Source organism: Bufo gargarizans, chromosome 3 (assembly GCF_014858855.1).
Source record: "Bufo gargarizans isolate SCDJY-AF-19 chromosome 3, ASM1485885v1, whole genome shotgun sequence".
NCBI lineage: Eukaryota > Metazoa > Chordata > Amphibia > Anura > Bufonidae > Bufo > Bufo gargarizans.
The window spans coordinates 380,284,989-380,297,866 of NC_058082.1; the positions used below are offsets into that span (position 1 = coordinate 380,284,989).

At 42.8% G+C, this 12,878-nt stretch overlaps 1 protein-coding gene across 1 annotated transcript in view; it reads right to left on the reverse strand.

Annotated features, from left to right (window-relative positions):
* Positions 1-5,585: 5,585 nt before the first annotated feature.
* The window catches only part of TULP1 (TUB like protein 1), a 460,336-nt gene continuing 453,043 nt past the window's right edge, over positions 5,586-12,878 (reverse strand). The window contains exon 9 of the mRNA XM_044285681.1: positions 5,586-5,719. Coding sequence (XP_044141616.1) covers positions 5,586-5,719 — 134 coding nt within the window. The remainder of the gene's footprint in view (positions 5,720-12,878) is intronic.

The window sequence follows — 12,878 nt, forward strand, 5'->3', positions numbered from 1 at the left end:
CATGTGGAATTATATACATAACAAAAAAGTGTGAAACAACTTAAATATGTCATATTCTAGGTTCTTCAAAGTAGCCACCTTTTGCTTTGATTACTGCTTTGCACACTCTTGGCATTCTCTTGATGAGCTTCAAGAGGTAGTCATCTGAAATCGTCTTCCAACAGTCTTGAAGGAGTTCCCAGAAATGCTTAGCACTTGTTGGCCCTTTTGCCTTCACTCTGCGGTCCAGTTCACCCCAAACCATCTCGATTGGGTTCAGGTCCGGTGACTGTGGAGGCCAGGTCATCTGGCGCAGCACCCCATCACTCTCCTTCATGGTCAAATAGCCCTTACACAGCCTGGAGGTGTGTTTGGGGTCATTGTCCTGTTGAAAAATAAATGATGGTCCAACTAAACGCAAACCGGATGGAATAGCATGCCGCTGCAAGATGCTGTGGTAGCCATGCTGGTTCAGTATGCCTTTAATTTTGAATAAATCCCCAACAGTGTCACCAGCAAAGCACCCCCACACCATCACACCTTCTCCATGCTTCACGGTGGGAACCAGGCATGTAGAGTCCATCCGTTCACCTGCAAAGATACGGTGGTTGGAACCAAAGATCTCAAATTTGGACTCATCAGACCAAAGCACAGATTTCCACTGGTCTAATGTCCATTCCTTGTGTTCTTTAGCCCAAACAAGTCTCTTCTGCTTGTTGCCTGTCCTTAGCAGTGGTTTCCTAGCAGATATTTTACCATGAAGGCCTGATTCACACAGTCTCCTCTTAACAGTTGTTCTAGAGATGTGTCTGCTGCTAGAACTCTGTGTGGTATTGACCTGGTCTCTAATCTGAGCTGCTGTTAACCTGTGATTTCTGAGGCTGGTGACTCAGATGAACTTATTCTCTGCAGCAGAAGTGACTCTTGGTCTTCCTTTCCTGGGGCGGTCCGCATGTGAGACAGTTTCTTTGTAGCGCTTGATGGTTTTTGTTACTGCACTTGGGGACACTTTCAAAGTTTTCCCAATTTTTCGGACTGACTGACCTTTATTTCTTAAAGTAATGATGGCCACTCGTTTTTCTTTACTTAGCTGCTTCTTGCCATAATACAAATTCTAACAGTCTATTCAGTAGGACTATCAGCTGTGTATCCACCTGACTTCTCCACAAGGCAACTGATGGTCCCAACCCCATTTATAAGGCAAGAAATCCCACTTATTAAACCTGACAGGGCACACCTGTGAAGTGAAAACCATTTCAGGTGACTACCTCTTGAAGCTCAACAAGAGAATGCCAAGAGTGTGCAAAGCAGTAATCAAAGCAAAAGGTGGCTACTTTGAAGAGCCTAGAATATGACATATTTTCAGTTGTTTCGCACTTTTTTGTTATGTATATAATTCCACATGTGTTAAGTCATAGTTTTGATGCCTTCAGTGTAAATCTACAATTTTCATAGTCATGAAAATAAAGAAAACTCTTTGAATGAGAAGGTGTGTCCAAACTTTTGGTCTGTACTGTGTAATGTGTGCAGGGCTGGTACAGTCTTTTTGGAGAAGTAATGATGGCTTGGGAGTCTCCACCTTGGCTCGGCACAAGCCATAAGTTCCCTGAAAGGTGCAGAGTACATCCTATCGAAAGGTAGGGACTGGAGTACCAGCAACTTGGCCAGGAGCACATTCAACTTCTTCATCGCTGAATGAGTGCAGGCATACTGTTGTCTTTTTGCAATCTTCTCGATGATCGATTGCTGATAAAATGAGTGACGAGGACGATGAGGAGCAGGAGCATCAGGACCAGTAGATGATCAGAAGGAAACATAGCTCCCTTCTGCTGAGGTGGTGGAGCCTTGACTGCAGGAAAAGGGGTGCAGGCTACTGGGTGATACAGCGGTTGCAGTGCCAGGCTATACCACTAAAATAGCACCACAGTTCTCCCCGGCCACTTTATAGTGACACGGCATGTGTTGAAGCAGGGCTGTTGTGCTACGCTCCACATCCTGCCCAGAGATTATGCAAATGTCTATGCTGACGTCCTCCGACAGCTTGATGAAAAATTGCCACATCGCCGAGTATCGCATTTCCCCACCACCACTCTGTGCAGACTGCCTGCTGACGCTGCCTCTGTGAACCCCTGCACCGCTATTTATTTCCAGACAGGTAGGCTCCTGTGTATCAGACAGTCTACCGTAGGCACGTTTGGCTCCTGCCACCACTCTGCTGCCCCCCGCTACGCTACAACCCTGCTGGATGAGCTGTTGCCTCATGTGCAAGCTGCCACCCTCTTCCTCTGATGATCAGGATGATGATAAAGCCCCCTCTTTACCTGGCTCCCATGAGCGATCGGCTAAATTATCATGCACTACTGTCTGCACATCACTGATGTCACCCTTATCAGTCTCAGGGCCACGTGCCTGACCGCTTGCAACACCAGCTCCCACATGACTCTTGTCATCGCTATTTGCCCACCTACCAAAAGTAGCAGCAGTTCTCTCCTCTAGATCTTGGATGGGCAGTTGCTGCTGACTGTCCTCTAGAAGCTGAAAATGAAAGACGCAGGTGGGGCACAGAGCTTGTTCCTGGTCCATGCCAACTAAGCGTGGTGGAATCCACCGACTCCTGTCTGGGAGTGTCTGATGTCACTTAAATTGAAGACCGAGATTCAAGGACAGCTGGGTTGCTGGTCAAAACACAACCACTGATTGAAACTCTGTCAGACATACTGTACTGTAACAGTAACTGTAAGGGTAAAAATGCAGTAGTCTCAGGCTGCAATTTCACCCCTGAAACAAAGGTGAATGGATGTATTTATATATGAAAATGTGAGCACCCTAAAATGTGTAGTATCAGGCTACAATTTCACCTCAGAATCAAGGATGAATGGATACACATATATAAAAAAATTATAATAAACACCACAAAACTTGAAGTATCTGGCCGCATTTTCACCCCATAATTAGGGATTAACGGATATACATATGTATAATAGAACTTGAGCACCCTAAAATGTGTAGTGTCAGGTTGCATATTCATCCCAGAATCAAGGATGAATAGATATAATTATATATAAAAAAAATATCAAGCACCTCAAAACTTGTAGTATAAGACCGCTATTTCACTCCAATTATACAATTAGGGATTAACTGATAAATTTATGTATAATAAAATTACACAATCAAGGATTAACGGATTGAATTACATATAAAAGAACGTGAGCCCCCCAAATTCTGCAGTATCAGACAACAGTTTCCCCCTAGTAACAGAATCAAGGATTACTGGAATTATGGAAAGTATGAAAGAATGAGAACAACCTAAAATCTGTGATATTAGAACACTTTTTAACCCCAATTAGTGTAGCAAGGTGTAATAGAATAATTCCTACTAGCCTGCCTTTACACCATTCAATTGGCCCCTGCTCTCTCCTAACAGTGTGGATAATGCCTCCCTATTATATCCCTACACTATGAATAATCTGTCCCTGAACTGCTTAATAGTAATTTTATGTTAAAAAATTATCTCCTAAACACTGTTCCTAGTGCCTGTGGTACGTGCCCCTCTCCCTGCACTAAATTCACTTGAAAATGCCGGAGACTGGGCAGGAGGAGACTGTATTACTATATTGAGTATGATAAAAAAAATGGTGGTTTTTCGTACAACCTAAGCAAAAATAATCTGGCCTTGAGATTTGTAATGGATATGTGATAAATATGCCTACACATGGCTGCTTAATAAATCATGGGGAATTTGTTATATATGCGAAGTCTTAACTAATGTTTACATTATTCCCAAAAAGTAAAAAAAAAAAAAGATATCTGAATACAATGCCTATGAATTCTTTGTTATTTTAGATCTTACCTGTGTGGCCATAGGTACTCTGAATTATAATTAGATACAAAATTTGGCTCAATTCTCAATTAAACAATAACATTGCTGATATTTATGACCAAACATTCAGAGATATTGGGAAATAATTGTAGATGTTACACTGTCAAGCTGCTCAGACCACCATTGTACTTGACTATCTGACTGAAAGTATTGGTGGATTTCGCATAGTTGTAGGGCCCTTTTGTTTTCATTTTATATCTAACTATACTGATATGCAAAAGGTGATTGACAATAATGTAGCTGAGACCTTGAAAAAAATGATTTCAGGAAACATCAACAAAGCACCCTACCTGAATGGTTACAGAAACTTAGCCCTACCAATTGGTTTAACTGTATATTTGGATTGGTAGGAAGTCTATTACAAACAATAGCATATATTCTATATCTTATTCTTACTTTGTATTCACTTTTCTGTGTCTGTCTATCCTGTTGTAATCAAATTGGTAAGGTAAAGTTTTCCAATTGCAAAGATCTACCATTAGTTGGAATGAAGTAAAAGTGAAGATCTAGGGGTGGAATGTATATAGAAAGGTTATTTTAGACTTTTTCTTGTGGGTTGAAACTTGCTGTACCTGAAAGGGTTAATCTTTTGTTTCACAGACACATAGCTATCCCAGCCCCAACACCAGCATAGACTGGTTAAGAGACCCATAATTTGATAAGCTCCCAGCCTCAAGAAAGAAGACTTGTTAAGAGACATAGGGCTGTTTCACACGAGCGGATGCCGTGCGTGACATCCGCTCTGTGAATGACAGCCAAGACCCGATGCAGACTGCAGAAGCACGGAGCAGTAACATGACTGATAATGATACATGCCTCTCTGTGACCTCTTTACTACGAAATCACAGTGACAACTGTGATTTCGTAGTAAAGAGATCACAGAGAGGCACGGAGCATTATCAGTCATGTTAATGCTCCGTGCCTCTGCAGTCTGCATCGGGTCTTGGCTATCATTCACGGAGCGGATGTCACGTACGGCATCCGCTCGTGTGAAACGGCCCATATAGTTTGCTAAACTTCCAACCCCCCAGTCTTAGGTCTTGGTACAGGACTGTAATAGGTAACAGTTTGCACACTCTATATTCCTTTGTTCTGATATTGTCTATAAGGATGAATTGGACTAGGCAAGGGTATAAAAAGTCAGTGCATCATTCTGGGCAGTTTTTTGACACAAGATGTCTTGTTAGCTTGCTATTGTCTATGGTTGAAGATTGATCCTAGGTAGGGCACGTACCATATGAACTTACCCTTTGACAAGAGGAAGCAAAGTGATATTTTTCTTTCTTCTGTATGCCTGTTTTTATGTTTTATTTATCTATTTTCACTTAAGTACATTATCATATTGCTTTTGGTTATTTGCTATATCTGCTAAATCATAGTAAAATCACTTATTTCACTGAATGGTCAGGTGATAGATTCATTTTTGTAACACAATCTAAAGTTAACCCTTTAAAACACTATTCAAGGCATGAATACATTGCACAATAAACACTCTTAATAGCATTGTCCATACATTGCATTTATATGGGGAGGAACAGTACAATTTAAATTCAAAATAAATGAAAATCTAAACTACCTAGTTGTATTTATTTAAGTGTTGACTTTTTAAAATCTGAAGCAGATACATACTAAATAAAAATGAGACATTTAGTGTTCCTTTTTATTTTATAAATATTTTTTTCATGTATTGATGATAGACATAATCCAATCCAAATCCTTGTATACATCACTCGCATGCTAACTTTCCATCAAAGCTAGATAGTGCAATCGCAAATGCTTGAACTGCGCACATGGGGTATTTATAGTCCATGGTAAATGCATCATCTGCTATGCGACCAAATTGCATGATGATATAATCAACTGTAAAAAAAAATAAAGAAAAATCAGCTTGTTATATCTCATAATTGTATTATAAATTAATCTGCTTATCCTGCCTGTCCAATTTTGTTCACTGCACAGGTTTTTATTTATTTATTTTTTTTGCAAGAATTTGCATTTAGAATGTGACTTTAAGGGAATTGATTGACTTTCTTCTTGCCTTATTTTTACCACTCTGTCACATTAACCCCTTCCATTTTCAACTCTCCTGACACATCCTAAGGGCTCATGCACACAAACACATTTTTTTTACGTGTCCATTCGGTTTTTTTAGCAGACCATATGCGGGCCAATTCATTTGAGTGGGTCAGCAGAAAAAAATAAATAAGTTACTCCGTGTGCATTCTGTTTTCATATGCAAATATGTCCGTTCTGAAAAAAAATAGAACATGTCCAATTGTCCGCATTCATGGACAAGGATAGTGCTGTTCTATTGGGGACCAGCTGTTCCATCCTGCAAAATACGGAATGCACACGGACGTCATCCATATTTTTTGAGGATCAATTCTTTGCGGACTTCAGACTACATACAGACATGTGCATGAGCCCTAAATTTGCTAATATGGTATGTCATTTTATGTGGTAATAACTTTGAAATGCTTTTACTTATCCAAGCCAATCCACTTGTTTTATATGACACATCATACTTCATGTTAGTCATAAATTTAGGTCAATATGTTCTTCCGATTTAAAAATAAAATAAAAAAAATGTTACATTTGAATTTCTCAGATTTTAAGACAGATATTGATACCTCACAAAATAGTTACTAATAACATTTGCCATATGTCTACATTATGCTGACATAATTCCAATCTAGCCTTCTCATTCTTGAGGCTTATGAGTGGCTTGCACTGTGCAGTGAACCCTCTGTATTTACTTTCACGCAGTCTTCTTTTTATGGTAGATTTGGATATTGATACGCCTATATCCTGGAGAGTGTTGTTCACTTGGTTGGCTGTTATGAAAGGGCTTCTCTTCACCATAGAAATTATGCTGCGATCATCCACCACTGTTGTCTTCCGTGGGCTTCCAGGTCTTTTTGCATTGTTCAGGTCACCAGTGCTTTTTATTTTTATCAGGATGTACCAATCTGTAGATTTTGCCAATCATGGTGTAGCAATTTCTTGAATGTTTTTTTTTGTGTTTTTGCAGATGAAGGATGGCTTGCTTCACCTGCAAGGAGAACTCCTTTGACCGCATGTTTATTTCTCAGCAAAATCTTCAAAATGAAAGCACCACACCTCAAATAAACTCCGGGCCCTTTAGTGCTTAACACCTTAAGGATCTGGCTCATTTTCACCTTTTCACCTTAAGGACCAGGCCATTTTTTGCTAAGCTGACCAGTGTCACTTTAAGTGGTGATAACTTTAAAATGCCTTAACTTATCCAGGCCATTCTGAGATAGTTTTTTCGGCACATATTGTACTTCATGACACTGGTAAAATGAAGTAAAAAAAATAAATTTTTATTTATAAAAAAATACCAAATTTACCAAAAATTTGTAAGCAAATTTCCAAGTTTCAATTTCTCTACTTCTATAATACATAGTAATACCTCCAAACATATTTATTACTTTACATTCCCCATATGTCTACTTCATGTTTGCATCATTTTGGAAATGTTACAAGGCTTAGAAGTTTGGAAGCAAATCTTGAAATTGTTCTGAACTTTTCAAAAACCCAATTTTTAGGGACCAGTTCAGGTCTGAAGTCACTTTGTGAGGCTTATATAATAGAAACCACCACCACCCGTATGGACCGCGGTATGGAAAGGGTGAAAAGGCTAAACGGCTGACATCGCAGCGATGTCAGCCGTTTATACCAGAGTATCAGCAATGTGCTGACACTCTGGTATACCACTGACCCACCAATGAAAATTAAGCGGGAGGCGGGCGGGGGATCGCGATTAATTCAGGGGTGCAGGAGGGGGGTTAAAAAATTTAGATTTTGGCCATTTTTAGGTTTCTGATCCCTGCGGTCAGGGACCGCAGGGATCAGAAACTACATAAAGTGCTGCAAACCGTAGGTCTGAATTGACCTGCGGTTTACAGCGATCGCCGTTACGGGGGGGTCACAGGACCCCCCTCGGCATTTAGCCTGGGTGCCTGGCTGTGTGTAACAGCTTAATGCCAGGACGAGTATACTCGTCCTGGAGCGCTAAGTACCGTTGCTCCAGGACGAGTATACTCGTCCAAGGTCCTGAAGGGGTTAATTAAGAATGAAATAATAAAAGAATTGGCCACACCTGCCCATGAAACAGTCTGAGTCAATTGTCCAATTACTTTTGGTCCCTTTAAAAACAAGGTGATAAATGTAAAATTGTTGAAACTCCTAAACCCTTCATCCAATTTTAACGAGATGAGGAACTGAATACCACAACAAAGAAACTCAAGGAGGAGTCTCTGAAAGGCCTCTGTCAGAGCTTCTCAGCTGTCTGGTTGTGACAGTACCCCTCCCTCTACGAGTGGACTCCGGACACTCAGAACCCACCTTCTCAGGATGGGACCTATGGAAAGCCCTGATGAGACGAGAGGCCTTAATGTCCGTCACTGGGACCCACATCCTCTACTCAGGACCATACCCCTCCCAATGAACAAGGTACTGAAGAGAACCGTGGACAAGATGAGAATCCACAATCCTAGAGACCTGAAATTCAAGATTCCCATCAACCATAATCGGAGGAGGAGGCAAAGGCGAGGGTACAATGGGTTGAACATAAGGTTTCAATAAGGACTTATGAAAAACATTATGGATCTTCCAAGTCTGAGGAAGATCAAGACGGTATGCAACAGGATTGATGACAGACAGGATTTTGTAAGGCCCAATAAACCTAGGACCCAACTTCCAGGAGGGAACCTTCAATTTGATATTCTTGGTAGACAACCACACCAGATCACCAACATTCAGGTCCGGACCAAGCACATGTCTCTTATCTGCCACACGCTTATATCTCTCACTCATGCTCTTTAGATTATCCTGAATCTTTTGCCAAATAGATGACAAAGACGAGGAGAATCTGTCCTCATCAGGTAAACCAGAAGACCCCTCTCCCGAGAAAGTCCCAAACTGCGGATGAAACCCATATGCACCAAAAAATAGTGACTTATCAGAGGACTCCTGACGACGGTTATTTAAAGCAAACTCAGCAAGGGACAAAAAAGAACACCAATCCTCTTGATTCTCCGCCACAAAACAGCGCAGATATGTCTCCAGATTCTGATTGACGCGCTCCGTCTGGCCATTCGACTGCGGGTGGAAAGCAGAAGAGAATGACAACCGAACCCCCAAGCGAGAACAGAAAGCCTTCCAGAATCTGGAAACAAACTGCGTGCCCCTATCAGAGACTATGTCTGAAGGAATACCGTGCAATTTGACAATGTGATCAATAAATGCCTGCGCCAGCGTCTTAGCATTGGGCAAACCAGGAAAAGGGATGAAATGCACCATTTTGCTAAAACGGTCCACCACCACCAGAATCACAGTCTTCCCCGAGGAACGAGGCAAGTCCGTTATGAAGTCCATGGACAGATGTGTCCAATGACGGGAAGCAATGGGTAAGGGAAGGAGAGGACCTGATGGCCGTGAATGAGGGACTTTGGCACGAGCGCAAGTCTCGCAGGCTGCCACAAAACCCTCAACCGACTTACGTAGTGCAGGCCACCAGAATCTCCGAGCGATGAGATCCAGTGTGGCTCTTACCCCCGGGTGCCCAGCAAGGACCGTATCGTGGTGTTCTTTAAAAATCTTGTGTCTTAAAGCGAGAGGCACAAACAACCTCCCAGGAGGACAAAGATCAGGAGCCTCTGACTGGGCTGCCTGCACCTCTGCCTCTAATTCAGGAAAAAGAGCAGAGACCACCACACCTTTAGCCAGAATGGGACCCGGGTCTTCAAAATTCCCGCCTCCCGGAAAACAACGTGACAGGGCATCTGCCTTCACATTCTTAACTCCAGGGCGGAACGTGACAACAAAATTAAACCTAGAAAAGAACAAAGACCATCTGACCTGTCTCGGGTTCAGACGCTTGGCTGACTCCAAGTAGGCCAGATTTTTATGGTCAGTAAATATGGTAATAGGGTGTCTGGCTCCCTCTAGCCAATGGCGCCATTCCTCAAAAGCCAACTTGATGGCCAACAATTCCCTATCTCCCACATCGTAATTTCTCTCTGCGGAGGAGAGTTTTCTTGAGAAAAAGGCACACGGTCGCCAATTGGCAGGAGAGGAACCCTGAGACAAGACCGCCCCCACACCCACCTCAGAAGCATCAACCTCAACTATGAAGGGTAAAGAAACATCAGGTTGCACCAAGATGGGAGCGGAAGCAAAACTCTCCTTGATATCAGAAAAAGCCTTACGTGCCTCTACTGACCAAGAAGAAAAATCTACCCCCTTTCTGGTCATATCAGTGAGTGGTTTAACAATAGAAGAATAATTCAAAATGAACTTCCTGTAATAATTGGCAAAGCCCAAAAAACGCATCAGCGCCTTCTGATTCTCAGGAAGCTCCCACTCAAGCACAGCGCGGACCTTCTCGGGGTCCATGCGAAAACCAGAAGCGGAGAGAAGAAACCCCAGAAATTGAATTTCTGGAACCGCAAACACACATTTTTCCAGTTTCGCATATAATTTATTCTCCCGCAGGATGAGCAAGACCTGACGTAAATGTTCCTTAGGAGTTTTGAAATCGGGAGAAAAAATCAAAATGTTATCCAAATACACCAATACAAATTTTCCCATCAAATGATAAAAAATGCTGTTCACGAAATGCTGAAAAACGGCTGGGGCATTCATCAAACCAAAAGGCATAACCACATTTTCAAAATGGCCCTCAGGGGTATTGAAGGCCGTCTTCCATTCGTCCCCTTCTCTGACCCTGACCAGGTTGTATGCCCCTCTTAGATCTAATTTGGAAAAGACTTTAGCCCCAACAACCTGGATAAACAGGTCCGGGATCAGAGGAAGCGGATAAGGGTCACGAATTGTGATACTGTTCAGCTCCCTGAAATCCAGACAAGGTCTTAAAGAACCATCTTTTTTCTTAACAAAGAAAAAACCAGCGGCAACAGGTGACTTCGAGGGTCGTATGTGTCCTTTTCTCAGACTCTCAGAGATATAAGCACGCATAGCGATCCTCTCAGGTTGGGAAAGATTGTATAAACGAGATTTAGGCAGCTTGGCATCTGGGATGAGATTAATAGGGCAATCGTACTCCCTGTGCGGAGGCAAATCCTGAACTCCACTCTCAGAGAAGACATCCGAAAATTCAGAGAGAAAAGATGGTACAGTCTTAGTAGCAACCTCAGAAACAGATGTCATGAGGCAATTCTCTCTGCAAAAGTCACTCCAACCATTTATTTGCCTCGCTTGCCAATCAATGGTGGGGTTATGTTTAGTGAGCCAGGGTAGCCCCAACACTAGAGGGATAGGCTAACCGCTAAGGACGAAACATGACACATCCTCAACATGAGCATCACTCACAATTAAACGGATATTGTGAACTATGCCCTTTAATGATTTCTGAGAAAGTGGAGCGGAATCAATCGCAAAAACCGGAATATCCTTTCCCAAAGTGCACACCTGGAAACCATGAGCTATTGCGAATTAACTATCAATGAGATTGACCGCTGCTCCACTATCCACAAAAATCTCACAAAAAATGCTCTTGCTCTCTAGCGCCACCCTAGCAGGCAGGACAAAACGGGAACTACAAGCAAACGGAAAACCTTCAATTTCCGCCTCAACCCTGCCAATAGTAACAGACGGAACATTTTTAAAAGATTTTTTCCTCTTTGTTTCTTTATTATTCCCAGAGAACTGCCTGAATCTCCTAGAGGGACAAATATTTGCCAAATGATTAATACCTCCACAACAAAAACAAACCCTCCCATGCGAGCTGAATGTTCTATTGTCAGAAGCAATCAACCCCAGCTGCATGGGCTCCTGCTCAGAAGGGGCTGACAGCGACTGAGAAACCTGCGCACAGAATGGGACCGCTGCACAGTCCTGGGACCGAGTTTGACAGGAAGGAGAGATCTCTCCTCTCTCTCTAAGACGCCTGTCAATACGAACGGCCTGAGACATAGCAGAGTCCAAAGAAATAGGCCTTTCATGAAAGGCAAATGCATCTTTCAATCCCTCTGAAAGACCATGGCAAAATTGACTTCGGAGTGCAGCATTATTCCAACCAGTATCAGCTGCCCATCTCCGAAATTCTGAGCAGTAAATCTCTGCGGATTGTTTACCCTGGCATAATAGACGTAGTCTAGACTCAGCCAGAGCAATACGATCCGGATCATCATATATCTGACCCAGGGCTAAAAAGAATTCATTCAGCGAAAAGGCCCAGGACTGAGCGTTACCTCTGAGCAGCGATATAATGATCCCCACCCTCCGTTCCTCATCACCAGAGGAATGGGGAAGAAGGCGAAAATGGAGTTTGCAAGCCTCTCTAAAACGCACAAAATTCTCACTACCCCCGGAAAACGTATCCGGGAGCGAGATCTTAGGCTCAGAACAAACTCCATGAACGCCAGCTGAACCGGTCACTTGAAGCTGAGAAAAAGTCCTGCGGAGATCAGCTACCTCCAATGAAAGGCCCTGAAGGCGTTCAGCCAAAAGTGAAACCGGATCCATGCTTGAGACGGTTATGGCGGCTTATAATGTCACGGACGGTGTACAGGAAACAAGGCAAAGCAACATGCATAAATGACTCGCTGGATCCAAAAGCTAAGGAACAAAAGGGAGACCCCTGCAGAAGACCTGGCACTTTCCCTGGCTGCTCAGCCTATGCGAAGATCCAAATGGTGGAAGTTTGCATATCCACGTACCTTGACTATATAACCCCTGAGCACCCTACAATAGTGAGGGGACATGACCAGCGGCTCCCTACACAAGATACGGAGGGAGTCAGGGTCACCTGGGATCCAGCAAACAGAAAATAACAGATAAATGTTCAACACTTAACTTTGTACCAGACAGGAGAACAAGGTCAGCATGCACACACACTCCAGGAAGAAGTATAAGCCGCCCAGAAAAGCATTCTGGGGAGGAATTTAAAGGGAAGCAATTAGTCCAACACATGACAGCTGAGAGAGGCTAACGAGATGAGGAACTGAATACCACAACAAAGAAACTCAAGGAG